The 24,505-nt window shown below is 43.7% G+C and overlaps 1 protein-coding gene across 1 annotated transcript in view; it reads left to right on the forward strand.

Annotated features, from left to right (window-relative positions):
* Positions 1-24,202, forward strand: part of LOC110504126 (melatonin receptor type 1B-B) — a 70,707-nt gene extending 46,505 nt beyond the window's left edge. Inside the window, exons 2-3 of the mRNA XM_021582955.3 lie at positions 22,662-22,780; positions 23,307-24,202. Of these exons, the coding sequence (XP_021438630.3) occupies positions 22,662-22,780; positions 23,307-24,062 (875 nt within the window). The 3' untranslated portion in view covers positions 24,063-24,202. The remainder of the gene's footprint in view (positions 1-22,661; positions 22,781-23,306) is intronic.
* The last annotated feature ends 303 nt before the right edge of the window (positions 24,203-24,505 follow it).

Here is a 24,505-nt window from a genome sequence, read left to right on the forward strand (position 1 = left end):
CCACCTCCACCTCTCTCCTTTTCTCTTCTTCTTTAGCTCCCACCTCCACCTCTCTCCTTCTCTCTTCTTCTTTAGCTCCCACCTCCACCTCTATTCTTCTTTAGCTCCCACCTCCACCTCTCTCATTTTCTCTTCTTCTTTAGCTCCCACCTCCACCTCTCTCCTTCTCTCTTCTTCTTTAGCTCCCACCTCCACCTCTCTCCTGTTCTCTTCTTCTTTAGCTCCCACCTCCACCTCTCTCCTTTTCTCTTCTTCTTTAGCTCCCACCTCCACCTCTCTCCTTCTCTCTTCTTCTTTAGCTCCCACCTCCACCTCTCTCCTTTTCTCTTCTTCTTTAGCTCACACCTCCACCTCTCTCCTTCTCTCTTCTTCTTTAGCTCCCACCTCCACCTCTCTCCTTTTCTCTTCTTCTTTAGCTTACGCCTCCACCTCTCTCATTTTCTCTTCTTCTTTAGCTCCCACCTCCACCTCTCTCCTTTTCTCTTCTTCTTTAGCTCCCACCTCCACCTCTCTCCTTTTCTCTTCTTCTTTAGCTCCCACCTCCACCTCTCTTCTTCTTTAGCTCCCACCTCCACCTCTCTCCTTTTCTCTTCTTCTTTAGCTCCCACCTCCACCTCTCTCCTTTTCTCTTCTTCTTCAGCTCCCACCTCCACCTCTCTTCTTCATTAGCTCCCACCTCCACCTCTCTCCTTTTTTATTCTTCTTTAGCTCCCACCTCCACCTCTATTCTTCTTTAGCTCCCACCTCCACCTCTCTCCTTTTCTCTTCTTCTTTAGCTCCCACCTCCACCTCTCTTCTTCATTAGCTCCCACCTCCACCTCTCTCATTTTCTCTTCTTCTTTAGCTCCCACCTCCACCTCTATTCTTCTTTAGCTCCCACCTCCACCTCTCTCATTTTCTCTTCTTCTTTAGCTCCCACCTCCACTTCTCTCCTTTTCTCTTCTTCTTTAGCTCCCACCTCCACCTTTCTTCTTCTTTAGCTCCCATCTCCACCTCTATTCTTCTTTAGCTCCCACCTCCACCTCTCTCCTTTTCTCTTCTTCTTTAGCTCCCACCTCCACCTCTCTCCTTCTCTCTTCTTCTTTAGCTCCCAACTCCACCTCTCTCCTTCTTTAGCTCCCACCTCCACCTCTCTCCTTCTTTAGCTCCCACCTCCACCTCTCTTCTTCTTTAGCTCCCACCTCCACCTCTCTTCTTCTTTTGCTCCCACCTCCACCTCTCTCCTTTTCTATTCTTCTTTAGCTCCCACCTCCACCTCTCTCCTTCTTTAGCTCCCACCTCCACCTCTCTCCTTTTCTCTTCTTCTTTAGCTCACACCTCCACCTCTCTCCTTCTCTCTTCTTCTTTAGCTCACACCTCCACCTCTCTTCTTCTTTAGCTCCCACCTCAACCTCTCTCCTTTTCTCTTCTTCTTTAGCTCACACCTCCACCTCTCTTCTTCTTTAGCTCACACCTCCACCTCTATTCTTCTTTAGCTCCCACCTCCACCTCTCTCCTTTTCTCTTCTTCTTTAGCTCACACCTCCACCTCTCTTCTTCTTTAGCTCCCACCTCCACCTCTCTCCTTTTCTCTTCTTCTTTAGCTCACACCTCCACCTCTCTTCTTCTTTAGCTCCCACCTCCACCTCTCTCCTTTTCTCTTCTTCTTTAGCTCACACCTCCACCTCTCTCCTTCTCTCTTCTTCTTTAGCTCACACCTCCACCTCTCTCCTTCTCTCTTCTTCTTTAGCTCCCACCTCCACCTCTCTTCTTCTTTAGCTCCCACCTCTACCTCTCTCCTTTTCTATTCTTCTTTAGCTCACACCTCCACCTCTCTCCCTTTCTCTTCTTCTTTAGCTCACACCTCCACCTCTCTCCTTTTCTCTTTTTCTTTAGCTCACGCCTCCACCTCTCTCATTTTCTCTTCTTCTTTAGCTCACACCTCCACCTCTCTCCTTCTCTCTTCTTCTTTAGCTCCCACCTCCACCTCTCTCCTTTTCTCTTCTTCTTTAGCTCCCACCTCCACCTCTCTCCTTTTCTCTTCTTCTTTAGTTCCCACCTCCACCTCTCTCCTTCTCTCTTATTCTTTAGCTCCCACTTCCACCTCTCTCATTCTCTCTCCTTCTTTAGCTCCCACCTCCACCTCTCTTCTTCTTTAGCTCCCACCTCCACCTCTCTCCTTTTCTCTTCTTCTTTTGCTCACACCTCCACCTCTCTCATTTTCTCTTCTTCTTTAGCTCCCACCTCCACCTCTCTCCTTTTCTCTTATTCTTTAGCTCCCACTTCCACCTCTCTCCTTCTCTCTCCTTCTTTAGCTCCCACCTCCACCTCTCTTCTTCTTTAGCTCCCACCTCCACCTCTCTCCATTTCTCTTCTTCTTTAGCTCACACCTCCACCTCTCTCCTTTTCTCTTTTTCTTTAGCTCACGCCTCCACCTCTCTTCTTCTTTAGCTCCCACCTCCACCTCTCTCCTTTTCTCTTCTTCTTTAGCTCCCACCTCCACCTCTCTCCTTTTCTCTTCTTCTTTAGCTCCCACCTCCACCTCTCTCCTTTTCTCTTTTTCTTTAGCTCACACCTCCACCTCTCTCATTTTCTCTTCTTCTTTAGCTCCCACCTCCACCTCTCTCCCTTTCTCTTCTTCTTTAGCTCACGCCTCCACCTCTCTCATTTTCTCTTCTTCTTTAGCTCCCACCTCCACCTCTCTCATTTTCTCTTTTTCTTTAGCTCCCACCTCCACCTCTCTCATTTTCTCTTCTTCTTTAGCTCCCACCTCCACCTCTATTCTTCTTTAGCTCCCACCTCCACCTCTCTCCTTTTCTCTTCTTCTTTAGCTCCCACCTCCACCTCTCTCCCTTTCTCTTCTTCTTTAGCTCACACCTCCACCTCTCTCTTTTTCTCTTCTTCTTTAGCTCCCACCTCCACCTCTCTCATTTTCTCTTTTTCTTTAGCTCCCACCTCCACCTCTATTCTTCTTTAGCTCCCACCTCCACCTCTCTCCTTTTCTCTTCTTCTTTAGCTCCCACCTCCACCTCTCTCCCTTTCTCTTCTTCTTTAACTCCCACCTCCACCTCTCTCCTTTTCTCTTTTTCTTTAGCTCCCACCTCCACCTCTATTCTTCTTTAGCTCACGCCTCCACCTCTCTCCTTTTCTCTTCTTCTTTAGCTCCCACCTCCACCTCTCTACTTCTTTAGCTCCCACCTCCACCTCTCTTCTTCTTTAGCTCCCACCTCCACCTCTCTTCTTCTTTAGCTCCCACCTCCACCTCTATCCTTTTCTCTTCTTCTTTAGCTCCCACCTCCACCTCTCTCCTTTTCTCTTCTTCTTTAGCTCACACCTCCACCTCTCTCCTTTTCTCTTCTTCTTTAGCTCCCACCTCCACCTCTCTCCTTTTCTCTTCTTCTTTAGCTCCCACCTCCACCTCTCTTCTTCATTAGCTCCCACCTCCACCTCTCTCCTTTTTTATTCTTCTTTAGCTCCCACCTCCACCTCTATTCTTCTTTAGCTCCCACCTCCACCTCTCTCCTTTTCTCTTCTTCTTTAGCTCCCACCTCCACCTCTCTTCTTCATTAGCTCCCACCTCCACCTCTCTCATTTTCTCTTCTTCTTTAGCTCCCACCTCCACCTCTATTCTTCTTTAGCTCCCACCTCCACCTCTCTCATTTTCTCTTCTTCTTTAGCTCCCACCTCCACTTCTCTCCTTTTCTCTTCTTCTTTAGCTCCCACCTCCACCTTTCTTCTTCTTTAGCTCCCATCTCCACCTCTATTCTTCTTTAGCTCCCACCTCCACCTCTCTCCTTTTCTCTTCTTCTTTAGCTCCCACCTCCACCTCTCTCCTTCTCTCTTCTTCTTTAGCTCCCAACTCCACCTCTCTCCTTCTTTAGCTCCCACCTCCACCTCTCTCCTTCTTTAGCTCCCACCTCCACCTCTCTTCTTCTTTAGCTCCCACCTCCACCTCTCTTCTTCTTTTGCTCCCACCTCCACCTCTCTCCTTTTCTATTCTTCTTTAGCTCCCACCTCCACCTCTCTCCTTCTTTAGCTCCCACCTCCACCTCTCTCCTTTTCTCTTCTTCTTTAGCTCACACCTCCACCTCTCTCCTTCTCTCTTCTTCTTTAGCTCACACCTCCACCTCTCTTCTTCTTTAGCTCCCACCTCAACCTCTCTCCTTTTCTCTTCTTCTTTAGCTCACACCTCCACCTCTCTTCTTCTTTAGCTCACACCTCCACCTCTATTCTTCTTTAGCTCCCACCTCCACCTCTCTCCTTTTCTCTTCTTCTTTAGCTCACACCTCCACCTCTCTTCTTCTTTAGCTCCCACCTCCACCTCTCTCCTTTTCTCTTCTTCTTTAGCTCACACCTCCACCTCTCTTCTTCTTTAGCTCCCACCTCCACCTCTCTCCTTTTCTCTTCTTCTTTAGCTCACACCTCCACCTCTCTCCTTCTCTCTTCTTCATTAGCTCACACCTCCACCTCTCTCCTTCTCTCTTCTTCTTTAGCTCCCACCTCCACCTCTCTTCTTCTTTAGCTCCCACCTCTACCTCTCTCCTTTTCTATTCTTCTTTAGCTCACACCTCCACCTCTCTCCCTTTCTCTTCTTCTTTAGCTCACACCTCCACCTCTCTCCTTTTCTCTTTTTCTTTAGCTCACGCCTCCACCTCTCTCATTTTCTCTTCTTCTTTAGCTCACACCTCCACCTCTCTCCTTCTCTCTTCTTCTTTAGCTCCCACCTCCACCTCTCTCCTTTTCTCTTCTTCTTTTGCTCCCACCTCCACCTCTCTCCTTTTCTCTTCTTCTTTAGTTCCCACCTCCACCTCTCTCCTTTTCTCTTATTCTTTAGCTCCCACTTCCACCTCTCTCATTCTCTCTCCTTCTTTAGCTCCCACCTCCACCTCTCTTCTTCTTTAGCTCCCACCTCCACCTCTCTCCTTTTCTCTTCTTCTTTTGCTCACACCTCCACCTCTCTCATTTTCTCTTCTTCTTTAGCTCCCACCTCCACCTCTCTCCTTTTCTCTTATTCTTTAGCTCCCACTTCCACCTCTCTCCTTCTCTCTCCTTCTTTAGCTCCCACCTCCACCTCTCTTCTTCTTTAGCTCCCACCTCCACCTCTCTCCCTTTCTCTTCTTCTTTAGCTCACACCTCCACCTCTCTCCTTTTCTCTTTTTCTTTAGCTCACGCCTCCACCTCTCTTCTTCTTTAGCTCCCACCTCCACCTCTCTCCTTTTCTCTTCTTCTTTAGCTCCCACCTCCACCTCTCTCCTTTTCTCTTCTTCTTTAGCTCCCACCTCCACCTCTCTCCTTTTCTCTTTTTCTTTAGCTCACACCTCCACCTCTCATTTTCTCTTCTTCTTTAGCTCCCACCTCCACCTCTCTCCCTTTCTCTTCTTCTTTAGCTCACGCCTCCACCTCTCTCATTTTCTCTTCTTCTTTAGCTCCCACCTCCACCTCTCTCATTTTCTCTTTTTCTTTAGCTCCCACCTCCACCTCTCTCATTTTCTCTTCTTCTTTAGCTCCCACCTCCACCTCTATTCTTCTTTAGCTCCCACCTCCACCTCTCTCCTTTTCTCTTCTTCTTTAGCTCCCACCTCCACCTCTCTCCCTTTCTCTTCTTCTTTAGCTCACACCTCCACCTCTCTCCTTTTCTCTTCTTCTTTAGCTCCCACCTCCACCTCTCTCATTTTCTCTTTTTCTTTAGCTCCCACCTCCACCTCTATTCTTCTTTAGCTCCCACCTCCACCTCTCTCCTTTTCTCTTCTTCTTTAGCTCCCACCTCCACCTCTCTCCCTTTCTCTTCTTCTTTAACTCCCACCTCCACCTCTCTCCTTTTCTCTTTTTCTTTAGCTCCCACCTCCACCTCTATTCTTCTTTAGCTCACGCCTCCACCTCTCTCCTTTTCTCTTCTTCTTTAGCTCCCACCTCCACCTCTCTTCTTCTTTAGCTCCCACCTCCACCTCTCTTCTTCTTTAGCTCCCACCTCCACCTCTCTTCTTCTTTAGCTCCCACCTCCACCTCTATCCTTTTCTCTTCTTCTTTAGCTCCCACCTCCACCTCTCTCCTTTTCTCTTCTTCTTTAGCTCACACCTCCACCTCTCTCCTTTTCTCTTCTTCTTTAGCTCACACCTCCACCTCTCTCCTTTTCTCTTATTCTTTAGCTCACACCTCCACCTCTCTCCTTTTCTCTTCTTCTTTAGCTCACATCTCCACCTCTCTCCTTTTCTCTTCTTCTTTAGCTCACACCTCCACCTCTCTCCTTTTCTCTTATTCTTTAGCTCCCACCTCCGCTTCTCTCCTTCTTTAGCTCCCTATTTTTTTCTCTTATTATTTTACTCCAACCCTGCAATAAATCTGCACGGGCATTAAGACAGACAACTTTAATTAAAGGGGAATGGTACATGCACCCACTGTTAATGGGACTTCAATCTATAGCTGTTAATGGAACTTCCCTGTATAGCTGTTGATGTGTTCTCTCTGTATAGCTGTTAATGGGATATCTGTTTAGCTGTTATGGGACCTCTCTTTAAAGCTATGGGACTTCTCTGTATAGCTGTTAATGGGATGTCTGTATAGTTGTTAATGGGATCTATGTTTAGCTGTTATGGGACCTCTCTTTATAGCTGTTAATGGGACTTCTCTGTATAGCTGTTATGGGACCTCTCTTTATAGCTGTTAATGGGATCTCTGTTTAGCTGTTATGGGTCCTCTCTTTATAACTGTTAATGGGATCTCTGTTTAGCTGTTATGGGACCTCTTTGTAGCTGTGGGACTTCTCTGTATAGCTGTTAATGGGATGTCTGTATAGCTGTTAATGGGACCTCTCTGTATAGCTGTTAATGGGATCTCTGTTTAGCTGTTATGGGACCTCTCTTTGTAGCTGTTAATGGGACTTCTCTGTATAGCTGTTAATGGGACCTCTTTGTATATTTGTTAATGGGACCTCTTTGTATATTTGTTAATGGGACCTCTTTGTATATTTGTTAATGAGACCTCTTTGTATATTTGTTAATGGGACCTCTTTGTATATTTGTTAATGGGACCTCTTTGTATATTTGTTAATGGGACCTCTTTGTATATTTGTTAATGGGACCTCTTTGTATATTTGTTAATGAGACCTCTTTGTATATTTGTTAATGAGACCTCTTTGTATATTTGTTAATGGGACCTATTTGTATATTTGTTAATGGGACCTCTTTGTATATTTGTTAATGAGAGCTCTTTGTATATTTGTTAATGAGACCTCTTTGTATATTTGTTAATGGGACCTCTTTGTATATTTGTTAATGAGAGCTCTTTGTATATTTGTTAATGAGACCTCTTTGTATATTTGTTAATGAGACCTCTTTGTATATTTGTTAATGGGACCTCTTTGTATATTTGTTAATGAGAGCTCTTTGTATATTTGTTAATGAGACCTCTTTGTATATTTGTTAATGAGACCTCTTTGTATATTTGTTAATGGGACCTCTTTGTATATTTGTTAATGAGACCTCTTTGTATATTTGTTAATGAGACCTCTTTGTATATTTGTTAATGAGACCTCTTTGTATATTTGTTAATGGGACCTCTTTGTATATTTGTTAATGAGACCTCTTTGTATATTTGTTAATGAGACCTCTTTTGTCCTTGTCTTGTCGTGTCCCGTGTATACAGTGCCTTGCGAAAGTATTCGGCCCCCTTGAACTTTGCGACCTTTTGCCACATTTCAGGCTTCAAACATAAAGATATAAAACTGTATTTTTTTGTGAAGAATCAACAACAAGTGGGACACAATCATGAAGTGGAACGACATTTATTGGATATTTCAAACTTTTTTAACAAATCAAAAACTGAAAAATTGGGCGTGCAAAATTATTCAGCCCCTTTACTTTCAGTGCAGCAAACTCTCTCCAGAAGTTCAGTGAGGATCTCTGAATTATCCAATGTTGACCTAAATGACTAATGATGATAAATACAATCCACCTGTGTGTAATCAAGTCTCCATATAAATGCACCTGCACTGTGATAGTCTCAGAGGTCCGTTAAAAGCGCAGAGAGCATCATGAAGAACAAGGAACACACCAGGCAGGTCCGAGATACTGTTGTGAAGAAGTTTAAAGCCGGATTTGGATACAAAAATATTTCCCAAGCTTTAAACATCCCAAGGAGCACTGTGCAAGCGATAATATTGAAATGGAAGGAGTATCAGACCACTGCAAATCTACCAAGACCTGGCCGTCCCTCTAAACTTTCAGCTCATACAAGGAGAAGACTGATCAGAGATGCAGCCAAGAGGCCCATGATCACTCTGGATGAACTGCAGAGATCTAAAGCTGAGGTGGGAGACTCTGTCCATAGGACAACAATCAGTCGTAAATTGCACAAATCTGGCCTTTATGGAAGAGTGGCAAGAAGAAAGCCATTTCTTAAAGATATCCATAAAAAGTGTTGTTTAAAGTTTGCCACAAGCCACCTGGGAGACACACCAAACATGTGGAAGAAGGTGCTCTGGTCAGATGAAACCAAAATTGAACTTTTTGGCAACAATGCAAGACATAACATAACGTTTGGCGTAAAAGCAACACAGCTTAACACACCATCCCCACTGTCAAACATGGTGGTGGCAGCATCATGGTTTGGGCCTGCTTTTCTTCAGCAGGGACAGGGAAGATGGTTAAAATTGATGGGAAGATGGATGGAGCCAAATACAGGACCCATTCCCTATATAGTGAACCCATGGGGCTCTAATCAAAAGTAGTGCACTATATACACTTAAAAAAGGGTTTAAAAAGGGTTCTCCAGCTGTCCCCATATGAAAAGCATTTTCTCTGTGGAAAGAGATCTTCATGGAACCCAAACTGGTTTTTCCTGGAACCAAAAGGATTCTAGCTGGAACCAATAAGGGTTCTTCAAACGGTTCTCCTATGGGGATAGCCAAAGAACCTTTTAGGTTCTAGATAGCACCTTTTTTCTAAGAGTGTAGTCAGACACCCTGGGGGTTTCTCTAGGCAGAGTCCTGTGAACAGAAACCTTTTCGGTGTCTCACAAAAAGTGAGGTTGGAGATGAAAGTTCAGGTGTCTGATGATGCTATTAGAGAAGATGTGTAAGGTGACACAGTGTCAAATGTATCACACCACAGGGCTTCAAGGGATCAGATTAACCATGACCCAGAGGTTATCCTTCAGCAGTGTTTGTGTGTGTGTGTGCTGTGTGTGAGTGAGTGATTCAACTAGGAATAAAGTAAAATTGTGTTTGATGTGTAAAGTTCAGAACACTCAAGGCTGTCAGTTAAAATACAAAGCCAATCTATTCAGCAGCACTTCACAGCACAATTACACAACAAGGCCAGCAGTGAAGGATCATAGTATTTTATTTAGCTTTTATTTTTGAAGAGCCAACAGCAGTATCTACTTCCCCTCTATATGGCTCAACCTTGCATGATCCTTCTGTTTTGTCTTTCATCTAATACACAATTGTTAAATGCAGCAGGGCATGGGAAGATGGCCGTTCTCCACTTGACTTTAGGACTGACAGAGTGGCATTGGCCCCACGACAGGTACAGGATGGAAAATGGATGACACTCAGAGCTCCAGCTGGTTAGAAATGATCAGGCACAGTTATGGCCAGCCGGCGACCCTGCCATATGCCAGTGGATGGAGGCTGCTGGAAGGTGGCAGTTGGGGTTGTCCTGCATTGGCATTGCCCAACTTCAAAATGAAGGAGATATGGATGAGGGAATTAGTATAGGAATGGACACCACTATGGCCACCTTTTCCCCATTAAAAACCACTAGGCCTGCCTAGGGGACACAAACAGAAAAGTGGTGAATTTATGGCTTGGCAGTTAGGAATGTCCTTGGCCTTGTCTGACCATAACGATGGATGAAGAAAGTTAGTGTATGAACAGGCTCTTCTATGGCCATATTTTCCAGTGATAATCCTAGGAGAATTGGAAACTGTAGCGGGGGCAAGTAGGGTTTTTTCGGTCTGGCCTTACCTAACCACAAAACTAGTTTGGCTTGGTCTGGCCTTGTCTTACCTAACCACAAAACAAGGTGTGATGAATGACAGAATCAACAACTTTATATCGATAAATGTATATCAAATGCCACTCCCCTTAGAAATGTATAGTTTAGTTACATGCCAGAGATACTGGAGACTCTAGCAGAGCAGTTGGGATGGGTAGCTTGTGGCTACTAGAGATCAATACAGGATATACAGAGAGAGAGACATAAAGCAAAGAGTGTGAGAGGCAGATAAGTGCCACAGGGACCACACAGTGCCAATGTGGTTGGGGAATGCCAAAGGGGGTGGTAGGATGAAATTGCATTGGCAGATGAGGGTGTATTAGATCATGTTAAATCAACAACAAAGCACAGTTTTCCTCATCAGCCAATGCAAATTTTGAATTAACATTGCATTCTGGGTTAGGCCAACTGAGACGAGTGTGTTTCTGTGTGGATTGGATTGTATAATTGCTGTTTGATGGAACACAACATTGCAAAAGTGTGTGTGTTTGTATCTCTCCCAGAGGGAGCATTCTCAGATCGTGCATTGCCTTGGCCCCGCTCGTGCTTGCGTGGAGAAGGACATCAAAGAAGGCCTGCAGCAGCCCTCTTCTCACTCCCTCACCCTCTCTCTTTCCATCTTTCTCTACCACGCCTCTCTACATCAGTATGCAACTGGATAATCTCTCATATTCCCTTGCTCCCACCCAAGGGTCTGAAGGTTTACTCTCCAAAGCAAATGTTTGTTTTGTTGTGTGTTTTCTTCCTTCTTGTGGGTTTTTACATCTCTGACCTCCAGTAGACTGTTTTGGTGCCAAGGATTGTAACTACCCCTCAAACATGTCCACACTGGCATCAGGGCTGTAAATAATGTCACTGGAATTGTGTTTAGAAATGTTACAAATTAATAAAAAGCTGAAATGTATTGAGTCCATAAGTACTCAACTCCTTTATTATGGCAAGCCTAAATAAGTTCAGGAGTAGAACATTGCTTAACAAGACGTAATAAGTTGCATCGACTGTGTGCAATAGTGTTAAACATGATTTCTATCTGTAAGGTCCCTCAATTAAGCAGTGCATTTCAAACAGAGTCAACCACAAAGACCAGGGAGGTTTTCCAATGCCTCACAAAGAAGTGCACCTATTGGTAGATGGGTAACAAAAAAACTAAACAAACATTGAATATCTCTTCGAGCATGGTGAAGTTATTACACTTTGGATGGCGTATCAATACAGCCAGTCGCTACTAAGATACAGGCGTCCTTCCAAACTTAGTTGCCGGAGGGGAAGGAAACCGCTCAGGGATTTCACCATGAGGCCAATGGTGACTTTAAAACAGTGAGTTTAATGACTGATTGGAGAAAACTGAGGATGGAACAACATTGTAGTTACGCTACAATACTAACCAGAGTAAAAATAAAATATTCCAAATCATGCATCTTGGCACTACATTAATACTGCATATGTTTGGGGCAAAAACCAATACATTACTGACTCTCCATATTTATAAGTATAGTGGGGCTGCATCATGTTATGGGTAAGCTTTTACTTGTGAAGGACTGGGGTGTTTTACAGGATAAAAAAAAGGAGCTAAGCGCATGCAAAATTCTTGAGGAAAACCTGTTTGTTTGCTTTTCACCAGACGCTAGGAGATGAATACACCTTTCATCAGGACAATAACCTAAAACACAAGGCCCAATCAGTGTACACTGGAGTTGCTTGCCAAGACGACAGAACATGTTGAATTAGCGAGTTACAGTTTGGACTTAAATCTACTTGAAAATCTATGGCAAGACCTGCAAATGTTTGTCTAGCAATGAACAACCAATTTGAATAATTTTTCAATACATTTGCAAAAATGTCCAAAAACATGTTTTAATTTTGTTATTTTAGGGTGTTGTGTGTACATGTGTAAGAAAAAAATCTATTTAATAAATTTTGTTTGACAGCAACATTTGGAATAAATCATGGTGTATGAATACTTTAAGGGCACTGTATGTCTTTCCTCTAACTAAATAGTGTTTACTATTTACTATCGGATGTGGTAGCAACATTTGAAATTGTGTTTCTTACATTGGATAAATGTAGAGACTCAGACCTAGAAAATGATATGTCATACACTGCAGTTGAGGAACAATGGGAAAGCAATTCTGCTTTGAAAGTTGATAATCTTTGAACCTCACTTTTGAGAAAATGGCCTTTGAATGTTTTGGTACCTACTGGAAAGCTCTTCTTTGTCTACACCCATTCAGCATCATTCACACCCTTTTAAGCTTTAGCCCCACCTGTCTCTTTAATGATTCACATGTGAGGCTATGTACTAATCAACCAAAGATTTCAATCAAAAGCCAGAATTTTCTCCATCTCCTTAGCTATCATATTGGGGTGGCAGGGTAGCCTAGTGGTTAGAGCATTGGACTAGTAACCGGAAACCCCCGAGCTGACAAGGTATAACTCTGACGTTCTGCCCCCGAACAGGCAGTTAACCCACTGTTCCTAGGCCATCATTGAAAGTAAGAATTTGTTCTTAACTGACTTGCCTAGTTAAATAAAGGTAAAAAAAATATATATATATATTTTACAGGTATTCTAATTCCACTGATTTCAATACTCGGTTCTCCAAAAAGTGGAAACCAACACTTATGCATTTCTATTACGTGATCTATATATTTTTAAACACGTTCGGGAGGATTACATAGACAGAATAATGATACATGGGAGACCAATCCGAACTCATCACTCAGCATGTCCAGCCCACTCATTATCTCAGCCAATATTGGCTAGCGGGAAGGTTGCTGACTTTTTCCATGGCTAAACCAACTTGGCTCATAATTTAACAATTTTTTCAGTATTTACAGATGGCATACAAGTTTGTTATTAAGGCACATGAAAGTTCATATGTTCCAGAAGGCAGAATCATGCTGTGGTAATTAAACCTGATCGTACATCTCTGGAGAGACCTGAAAATAGCTTTGCAGCGACGCTCCCCATCCAACCTGACAGAGCCTGAGAGGATCTGCAGAGAAGAATAGGATAAACTCTGAAAATACAGGTGTGCCAAGCTTGTAGCGTCGTACCCAAAAACACTTGGATGTAATAGCTGCCTAAGATGCATCAACAAAGTACTGAGTAAAGGGTCTGAATACTTATGCAAATCTGATATTTCATTTTTTTTTTTTTATAAATTCGCAAAAGTGTATAGAAAACAGTTTTTTCTTAGTCATTATGGGGTACTGTGTGTTGATTGAGGAAAAAGAAGATTAAATCAATTTTAGAATAAGACTGTAATAACGTAACAAAATGTGGAAAAAATCAAGGGGTCTGAATACTTTCTGAAGACACTGTATATGTATATACATATATACATATATACAACATTTTGTCAGCAGTCAGCATTCTCTCAACCAGCTTAATGAGGAATGCTTTTCCAACAGTCTTGAAGGAGACCCCACATATGCTGAGTACTTACTTGTTGGTTGCTTTTCCTTCACTCTGTGGTCCAACTCATTCCAAACCACCTCATTTGGGTTGAGGCTGGGTGATTGTGGAGGCCATGTCATCTGTTGCAGCATTCCATCACTCTCCTTATTGGTCAAATAGCCCTTACACAGCCTGGAGGTGTGTTGGGTCATTGTCATGTTGAAAAACAAATGATAGTCCAACTAAGCGCAAACCAGATGGGATGGCGTATTGCTGCAGAATGCTGTGGTAGCCATGCTGGTTAAGTGTGCCTTGGATTCTAAATAAATCACAGACAGTGTCACAAGCAAGCACCCCCGACCATCACACCTTGCTCACCATTGCTCGTGTTTCTTGGCCCAAGCAAGTATCTTCTTATTATTGGTGTCCTTTAGTATTGTTTTCTTTGCAGCAATTCGACCATGAAAGCCTTATTCACACAGTCTCATCTCAACAGTTGATGTTGAGATGTGTCTGCTACTTGAACTCTGTGAAGCATTTATTTGAGCTGCAATTTCTGAGGCTGGTACCTCTAACGAACATATCTTCTGCAGCAGAGATATCTCTGGGTCTTCCTTTCCTGTGGCGGTCCTCTGAGAGCCAGGTTAATCATAGCGCTTGATGGTTTTTGTGACTGCACTTGAAGAAACGTTCAAAGTTCCTGATTGACTGTCATTTCTCTCTGCTTATTTGAGCTATTCTTGCTATAATATTTACTTGGTATTTTACCAAATAGGGCTATCTTCTGTATATCACCCCTACCTTGTCACATTACAACTGATTGGCTCAAACACATTAAGAAGGAAAGAAATTGACAAGGCACACCTGTTAATTGAAATGCATTCCATGAAGCTGGTTGAGTGAATGCCAAGAATGTGCAAAGCTGTCATCAAAAAGAAAGAAAAACCCTTGAATGAGTAGGTGTCCAAGCTTTCGACTGGTACAGTATATTTTTATTATTATTATTATTATAAAGCATAATATTTTAGAATCGAGGTCCGGACCTCAGTGTCCTTATTTGGCATAATTTGGGCCCAGGGCTAAAATAATGTCCCCATGTAGTCTGACCACATTGGGCCGATGCTCCGATGCTCCTTTGCTCATTGGCTTCACATTGTGTCCAAGGCAGGTTTCCCCAAGGGCAGCCCTCACTGTATTTATTTTTGTTTTACCCTTATTTTACCAGGTAGGTTGACTGAGAACACATTCTCATTTACAGCAATGACCTCGGAATAGTTACAGGAGAGAGGAGGGGGGATGCATGAGCCAACATAGAAAGGTGAAGAAAGTAGAGCAATCGAGATGAGGAAGTAGAAATGACAGAGAGTGATAGAGATGGGGAAAAGGACACGCACAGGGGAATAGTGAACAGAGCAGAGATGGAAGCAGAGGAGTGGAATAGCCTGAAGGAGAAAAATGTCTTTGAAGTGGCAGGAAATGTTTTAAAATTATTTTTGCATGAAGCATAGTTCTCTCTTCCTTCCTTCCTTAGCCATTTGACCGGAGTGGCAATCAATTTTATGAGGCAAATGGAAGATATCATTCAATTTAATACTTGTAATACTAACTGGTGGAGACAGTAATAGGCAATTCCACGGTAACAGAATTGCGCTGAGACTCACTTAAAAAATTTCACTTAAAATTTATGCTAAACAAAACACATTGATTTGAAAGTTTAGCAAACGTAAAACTCCATGCACAAGGACTACATGTAACAATTTACACTGAAAATGTTGCAAAACACATTCACTGGTAGAATTGTGCAGTAACGGAATTCGTTTTTTATGTGACCACATTTTGCAAAAACTCTAAAATATCTGCTCTGAATTAAGATTCAAAGACGTCTGCAGAAAGAATGGGGTGTCAGCTATGACATGACACACTGACTTTGAAAACATCTATTGAAGTACAGTAAGTGAAGTGGAATTACACCCGGTAACGGAATTGCGGTAACGGAATTTCATCATGGGTCTAATCTGTACCACACAGAAATAATTATGGCTATTCATGTAATTCTCTTCATGGTGATGTATCCTATATCGGTACACAAAGGTATAAATATGAAATATCCTCTCCTGCATATTTGGGGTATTATTCTACACACTGGCTATTATTTGAATTAGCTCTGCCCCCAAACAAGACCAAATCTGAACCAATCATAAATGTCTATGTTTCATAAGTTTGCACAGTAGAGCTCAGTAGAGTACAGTACAGTACAGTACAGTTGAGTTGAGTACAGCACAGCACAGTAGAGTTCAGTACAGTACATTAGAGTACAGTACTGTACAGTACAGTAGTACAGCGGGGCACAGTAGAGTACAGTACAGTAGAGTTCAGTACTGCAAGGTACTGTAGAGTAGAGTACAATACAGTACATTATAGAGGGAAAATGGCTGGTCTGAGGTAAGGCCTAGCATTGGAACAATTTAGACTTGACGAATATGAATATTAGTACGCAGGCTGAGGTGGAAATTAACTGCCATTCAAAATGAGAAGCAAATCAAGGGGAATGTAAAGTAGAGTGCCTTGCGAAAGTATTCGGCCCCCTTGAACTTTGCGACCTTTTGCCACATTTCAGGCTTCAAACATAAAGATATAAAACTGTATTTTTTTTGTGAAGAATCAACAACAAGTGGGACACAATCATGAAGTGGAATGACATTTATTGGATATTTCAAACTTTTTTAACAAATCAAAAACTGAAAAATTGGGCGTGCAAAATTATTCAGCCCCCTTAAGTTAATACTTTGTAGCGCCACCTTTTGCTGCGATTACAGCTGTAAGTCGCTTGGGGTATGTCTCTATCAGTTTTGCACATCGAGAGACTGACATTTTTTCCCATTCCTCCTTGCAATACAGCTCGAGCTCAGTGAGGTTGGATGGAGAGCATTTGTGAACAGCAGTTTTCAGTTCTTTCCACAGATTCTCGATTGGATTCAGGTCTGGACTTTGACTTGGCCATTCTAACACCTGGATATGTTTATTTTTGAACCATTCCATTGCAGATTTTGCTTTATGTTTTGGATCATTGTCTTGTTGGAAGACAAATCTCCAGGTTGTCTTCCAGAATGGTCCGTCCTGTATTTGGCTCCATCCATCTTCCCATCAATTTTAACCATCTTCCCTGTCCCTGCTGAAGAAAAGCAGGCCCAAACCATGATGCTGCCACCACCATGTTTGACAGTGGGGATGGTGTGTTCAGCTGTGTTGCTTTTACGCTAAACATAACGTTTTGCATTGTTGCCAAAAAGTTCAATTTTGGTTTCATCTGACCAGAGCACCTTCTTCCACATGTTTGGTGTGTCTCCCAGGTGGCTTGTGGCAAACTTTAAACAACACTTTTTATGGATATCTTTAAGAAATGGCTTTCTTCTTGCCACTCTTCCATAAAGGCCAGATTTGTGCAATATACGACTGATTGTTGTCCTATGGACAGTCTCCCACCTCAGCTGTAGATCTCTGCAGTTCATCCAGAGTGATCATGGGCCTCTTGGCTGCATCTCTGATCAGTCTTCTCCTTGTATGAGCTGAAAGTTTAGAGGGACGGCCAGGTCTTGGTAGATTTGCAGTGGTCTGATACTCCTTCCATTTCAATATTATCGCTTGCACAGTGCTCCTTGGGATGTTTAAAGCTTGGGAAATCTTTTTGTATCCAAATCCGGCTTTAAACTTCTTCACAACAGTATCTCGGACCTGCCTGGTGTGTTCCTTGTTCTTCATGATGCTCTCTGCGCTTTTAACGTACCTCTGAGACTATCACAGTGCAGGTGCATTTATACGGAGACATGATTACACACAGGTGGATTGTATTTATCATCATTAGTCATTTAGGTCAACATTGGATCATTCAGAGATCCTCACTGAACTTCTGGAGAGAGTTTGCTGCACTGAAAGTAAAGGGGCTGAATAATTTTGCACGCCCAATTTTCCAGTTTTTGATTTGTTAAAAAAGTTTGAAATATCCAATAAATGTCGTTCCACTTCATGATTGTGTCCCACTTGTTGTTGATTCTTCACAAAAAAATACAGTTTTATATCTTTATGTTTGAAGCCTGAAATGTGGCAAAAGGTCGCAAAGTTCAAGGGGGCCAAATACTTTCGCAAGGCACTGTACATGGGGCATGCTAATATGCTAACGCTAACAATCTTCTGCCCCGTGGCCACTGCAAAGTAAAGACACATACTTTCTTTTGTCTTGGCAAAGCGGGGGTGATTTGACACAATGATTGTTTTCACAAGCCGATTAGGAGCTGTGCACCTTTTCTCATCCAATTAGCTGGGTGACGAGTGATCGGGTGAGGCAGCTCTGAGACTGCATGGTTTAACATCCTGCATGCTAACGACACAGCAGACCAGTCTGGGAAATCCTCCTCCTATTCTAGTAAATACACTGCTCAAAAAAATAAAGGGAACACTTAAACAACACAATGTAACTCCAAGTCAATCACACTTCTGTGAAATCAAACTGTCCACTTAGGAAGCAACACTGATTGACAATACATTTCACATGCTGTTGTGCAAATGGAATAGACAACAGGGGAAAATTATAGGGAATTAGCAAAACACCCCCAATAAAGGAGTGATTCTGCAGGTGGTGACCACAGACCAATTCTCAGTTTCTATGTTTCCTGGCTGATGTTTTGGTCACTTTTGAATGCTGGCGGTGCTTTCACTCTAGTGGTAGCATGAGACGGAGTTTACAACCCACACAAGTGGCTTAGGTAGTGCAGCTCATCCAGGAAGGCACATCGATGCGAGCTGTGGCAAGAAGGTTTGCTGTGTCTGTCAGCGTAGTGTCCAGAGCATGGAGGCGCTACCAAGAGACAGGCCAGTACATCAGGAGACGTGGAGGAAGCCGTAGGAGGGCAACAACCCAGCAGCAGGATCGCTACCTCCGCCTTTGTGCAAAGAGGAGCAGGAGGAGCACTGCCAGAGCCCTGCAAAATGACCTCCAGCAGGCCACAAATGTGCATGTGTCTGCTCAAACGGTCAGAAACAGACTCCATGAGGGTGGTATGAGGGCCCGACGTCCACAGGTGCGGGTTGTGCTTACAGCCCAACACCGTGCAGGACGTTCGGCATTTGCCAGAGAACACCAAGATTGGCAAATTCACCACTTGCGCCCTGTGTTCTTCACAGATGAAAGCAGGTTCACACTGAGCACATGTGACGGACGTGACAGAGTCTGGAAACGCTTTGGAGAACGTTCTGCTGCCTGCAACATCCTCCAGCATGACCGGTTTGGCAGTTGGTCAGTCATGGTGTGGGGTGGCATTTCTTTGGGGGGCCGCACAGCCCTCCATGTGCTCGCCAGAGGTAGCCTGACTGCCATTAGGTACCGAGATAAGATCGTCAGACCCCTTGTGAGACCATATGCTGGTGCGGTTGGCCCTGGGTTCCTCCTAATGCAAGACAATGCTAGACCTCATGTGGCTGGAGTGTGTCAGCAGTTCCTGCAAGAGGAAGGCATTGATGCTATGGACTGGCCTGCCCGTTCCCCAGACCTGAATCCAATTGAGCACACAGACTGTCCAGGAGTTGGCGGATGCTTTAGTCCAGGTCTGGGAAGAGATCCCTCAGGAGACCATCCGCCACCTCATCAGGAGCATGCCCAGGCGTTGTAGGGAGGTCACACAGGCACGTGGAGGCCACACACACTACTGAGCCTCATTTTGACTTGTTTTAAGGACATTACATCAAAGTTGGATCAGCCTGTAGTGTGGTTTTCCACTTTAATTTTGAGTGTGACTCCAAATCCAGACCTCCATGGGTTGATAAATTTGATTTCCATTGATAATTTTTGTGTGATTTTGTTGTCAGCACATTCAACTATGTAAAGAAAAAAGTATTTAATAAGAATATTTCATTCATTCAGATCTAGGATGTGTTATTTTAGTGTTCCCTTTATTTCTTTGAGCAGTGTATATTCTCTTAAGTCTTCTCCTAAAGATACATCATCTTTCTATTCTCTCTAAGTCCCTTAACCCCCAAGAGTTGATTGACAACTGGTGTGTCAAATTAAGTAACATAATACAATTGAAACTAGATATATAAGATATGCATATTTTGGATGCGTCTCAATCTACCTCCGATGTCGCACTTCCGCATCTGGGGTGAAAGGTGGCAAAGCTAGAGCGTTTTTTGTCAGACCATGAGACACCTCAACGTCTCATGAGACGTCCGTAGCATCTGATTGGTTTGGCCTACAAACGAATACTACCACTCTATGAGACTCACGAACACGATGGTGGTCTCCTTTTTGCTCTACGACCCCCACAAGTGTCAGGGGACTCGTCTGAAGTCAGTACCGTCAAGTGCCAACTTTTGTTTCTAGTGTCCAAACCATTTGGGCTACAAACTAATGGGACCCCACAGTAGAAAGGGGAGATTCTACAGAACACAATAGTGTTCTATTCTCCGTTTTGTTCTACAACCCCCACAACTGTCACCGGACTCGTCTGAAGGGAATGGTTAAAAAAAACGAAAGGAAGTATGAAGGTAGTTTTGTGCCTACCCATAAAAAGAGGTTAAATATGTGTAATATATATATATATATATATATATATATATATATATTCTGATTTCCTATATTACCTACAGCCACTTAAACACCTTGTTTCTTATGATGTATTTTTTTACTGTCAATATTATGAATGTGTTATTCAATGTGTTTCTCTGGGTTATAGTAGTGAAGGCCAATATCAATATTTATTGTTATTTTTTTATACCTAAAGGTGTCCTAAAATTAAAAATCAAATAGCTAAATGATTCACAGTACAACCCATTTTAAAACAATTCCATATGTAAACTTAGAACAAATGCAATTTTAAACACTAACCATAACCTTTACCTTCACCCTAACCCTAGCTTCATGTGAACACCCCGGTTCAGCCCTAACCCTAGCCTCAACCACAACACTAACACTAACCCTAGATTCATGTGTACACCCGGTTGCATCATAACCCCAAACCTATCCCTAGCCTCGACCCAACCCTAACCCTAGCCTCCAACCTAACCGTAGCCTCAATCCTAACCCTTAGCTCTAACCCTAGCCTCAAACTTAAAGGCTAGGGATAGGTTTGGGGTTGGGGATGAACCGGGGTGTTCACATGAAGCTAGGGTTAGTGTGAAGGTAAAGGTTAGGGTTAGTATTTAAAATTGCATTTGTTTTCAGTTTACATATGGACTTGTTTTAAGATGGGCTGTACCATGAATCATTTAGCTATTTGATTTAGAATTTAAAAAAATAAATAATAATAATAATTCTAAACGCTACTACACTGGCTCTGATGCTCGTCGGATACGGCAGGGCTTGAAAACTATTACGGACTACAAAGGGAAGCTCAGACACGAGTTGCCCAGTGACACAAGCCTACCAGATGAGCTAAATGCCTTTTGTGCTCGCTTCAAGGCAAGCAACACTGAAGCATGCACGAGAGCACCAGCTGTTCTGTATGACTGTGTGATGATGCTCTCGGTAGCTGATGTGAGCAAGACCTTTAAACAGGTCAACATTCACAAAGCTGCGGGCCATATGGATTACCAGGACATGTACTCAAAGCATACACGGACCAACTGGCAAGTGTCTTCACTGACATTTTCAACCTCTCCCTGACATGCAAGCAGACCACCATAGTCCCAAGCAGACCACCATAGTCCATGTGCCCAAGGAAGCGAAGGTAACCTGCCTAAATGATTACTGTCCTGTAGCACTCACGTCAGTAGCCATGAAGTGCTTTGAAAAGCTAGTCATGGCTCACATCAACAGCATCCTCCCGGATACCCTAGACCCACTCCAATTTGCATACCGCCCCAACAGATCCACAGATGATGCAATCTCAATCAAACTCCACAGTGCCCTTTCACTCCTGGTCAAAAGGAACACCTATGTGAGAATGCTGTTCATTGACTACAGCTCAGATTTCAACACCATAGTGCCCACAAAGCTCATCACTAAGCTTACGACCCTTGGACTAAACACCTCCCTCTGCAACTGGATCCTGGACTTCCTGACGGGCTGCCCCCAGGTGGTAAGGGTAAAAATCAAATCAAATCAAATTTTAGGCAACAACACGTCTGCCACGCTGATCCTCAACACTGGGGCCCCTCAGGGTTTTGTACTTAGTCTCCTCCTGTACTCCCTGTTCACTCATGACTGTGTGGCCAAACACGACTCCAACACCATCATTAAGCTTGCTGACGACACAACAGTGGAAGGCCTGATCACCAACAATGATGAGACAGCCTATAGGGAGGAGGTCAGAGAACTGGCAGTGTGGTGCCAGGACAACAACCTCTTCCTCAATGTGAGCAAGACAAAGGAGCTACAGGAAAAGGCAGGCCCCCATTAACATCAACGGGGCTGTAGTGGAGCGGGTCGAGAGTTTCAAGTCCCTTGGTGTCCACATCACCAACGATCTATCATGGTCCAAACACACCAAGACAGTCATGAAGATGGCACGACAAAACGTTTTCAGGAGACTGAAAAGATTTGCCATGGGTCCCCAGATCCTCAAAAAGTTATACAGCTGCACCATTAAGAGCTTCCTGACCGGTTGCGTCACTGCCTGGTATGGCAACTGCTCGGCATCTGACCGTAAGACGCTACAGAGGCTAGTGCGTATGGCCCAGGGGCCAAGCTTCCTGCAAACCAGGACCTATATAATAGGCGGTGTCAGAGGAAAGCTCACCCAAGTCATAGACTGTTTTCTCTGCTACTGCACGGCAAGCCATACCGGAGTGTCAAGTCTAGGACCAAAAGGCTCCTTAACAGCTTCTACCCCCAAGGCATAAGACTGTTGAACAATTAATGAAATGGCCACCAGACTATTATATTGACTCCCCCCCTCCATTTGTTTTGTACACCGCTGCTACTCACTGTTTATTATCTATGCATAGTCACTTCACCCCTACCTACATGTACAAATTAAATTTTACCTGTACCCCTGCACACTGACTCGGTATCAGTACTGCCTGTATATAGCCTAGTTACTGTTATGTTATTGTCTTCCTTTTTATTATTTTTTACTTTAGTTTATTTGGTAAATATTCTCTTAATCTCTTCTTGAACTGCACTGTTGTTTAAGGGCTTGTAAGTAAGCATTTCAAGGTAAGGTCTATATTTGACAAATAAAGTTTGATTGATTTAATTTGAACCCTAGCCTCAATCTTAACCCTTAGCTCTAGCTCGAACCCTTTCCCTTGATAAAGGACCAATAATCTAATGTGTTGTTGTCTCTCTCCCCTGTAGGGAACGTGTTTCTGGTGAGCCTGGCCTTTGCTGACCTGGTGGTGGCCTTCTACCCCTACCCCCTGGTGCTCTACGCCATCTTCCATGACGGCTGGTCGCTGGGAGAGACACAATGCAAAGTGACTAAGACCTGTCTGTCTGTATGCTGTCTGTCTGTCTCTCTAGCCCTGTTTATACCTGGTTCTTACATGTTTCCTTTGTCCTGATATTGTCCACATTCTGTTTGTGCCCACATTTTTAGACAGGTGTATATGATTAAAACTCAGATTATGATCTGACTGTGATCTGATCTTCCTGACGACCTCTGGAGGTAGTCAGGCACATATTGCATATATAATGTGTGAGTTATATGTATGTTTGTGTGTGTATAAGGATGACAATCTTATGTGGACAAGATCAGGACAAGGCTTCTGTCTGCTTTCTTTATTTTATTCTGTCTTTCCTTTTTTCTTTCTCAATGTATCTATGCTCGCCTTTTATCTGTCTAGCCCTGATTATACCTGCCTTTAACATCTGCTTACACTTATAAGATCTGATCATAATCAGATCACAATGCATATTTTAATAGTCTACACTAAAAATGTGTGTCAGAACCAGGTATAAACAGGGCTTCTTCCCCCCCCTCCCCTCTATCTCCCTCTCTAGGTCAGTGGATTCCTGATGGGCCTGAGCGTCATCGGCTCCATCTTCAACATCACCGGCATCGCCATCAACCGCTACTGCTACATCTGTCACAGCTTTGCTTATGATAAGCTCTACAGCTACCGCAACACCCTCCTACTGGTGGGGCTCATCTGGCTCCTCACCATCCTGGCGATCATACCAAACTTTTTCGTAGGCTCACTCCAGTACGACCCCAGGGTGTATTCGTGTACCTTTGCTCAGGCCGTCAGTACATCGTACACCATCACTGTGGTGGTGATTCATTTCTTCGTGCCCATCGCCGTGGTTACCTTCTGCTACCTGAGGATCTGGATCCTGGTCATCCAGGTGAGGAGGAAGGTGAAGTCAGAGGTGAAGTCTCGACTCAAACCCAGCGACATGCGCAACTTCATCACCATGTTTGTGGTGTTCGTGCTCTTCGCCATCTGCTGGGCGCCGCTCAACTTCATTGGGCTGGCCGTGGCCATCGACCCGGAGACGGTGGCGCCACGGATCCCAGAGTGGCTGTTCGTAGTCAGCTACTTCATGGCGTACTTCAACAGTTGCCTTAACGCCATCATCTACGGCCTTCTGAACCAGAACTTCCGTAAGGAATACAAACGGATTATCATGGCCATGTGGATGCCTGGTCTGTTCTTCCAGGAGGCGTCACAGGGGGGTACAGAGGGTATGAGGAGCAAGCACTCGCCCAGACTGGGACTCAACAACAACGATCACGTCAAGGGAGAGGCTTTGTGACGCTGACGCCAAGGTTCTCTACTCCTTTCCCATGTGTTTTGTTTCTTTTTTTTAGTCGTGGAGTGCCATTTCTCTATATATCTCACTGACTGCACAGTTGTGCTGTTACCAAAGCCTCAATGAACTCTCGGAATGGTGCGGATTAAAGAGAGAGAGCGAGACATACACAAGAAAAGAGAGAAAGAGAGAGGTGTTGACTGATGATAACTGACTCTGTTATTCACAATTCAAAGAGTGCCATTCATGAAGCATACAGTATACACTAAATTACCAAAAGTATGTGGACACCTGCTCATCAAACATCTCAATCCAAAATCATGGGCATTAATAGAGATTTGGTCTCACCTTTGCTGCTATAACAGCCTCCACTCTGATGGGAAACCTTTCCACTAGATGTTGGCACATTGCTGCGGGGACTTGCTTCCATTCAGCAACAAGAGCAT

Source organism: Oncorhynchus mykiss, chromosome 24, assembly GCF_057628025.1.
Source record: "Oncorhynchus mykiss isolate SJ-2025 chromosome 24, ASM5762802v1, whole genome shotgun sequence".
NCBI classification, from domain to species: Eukaryota; Metazoa; Chordata; class Actinopteri; order Salmoniformes; family Salmonidae; genus Oncorhynchus; species Oncorhynchus mykiss.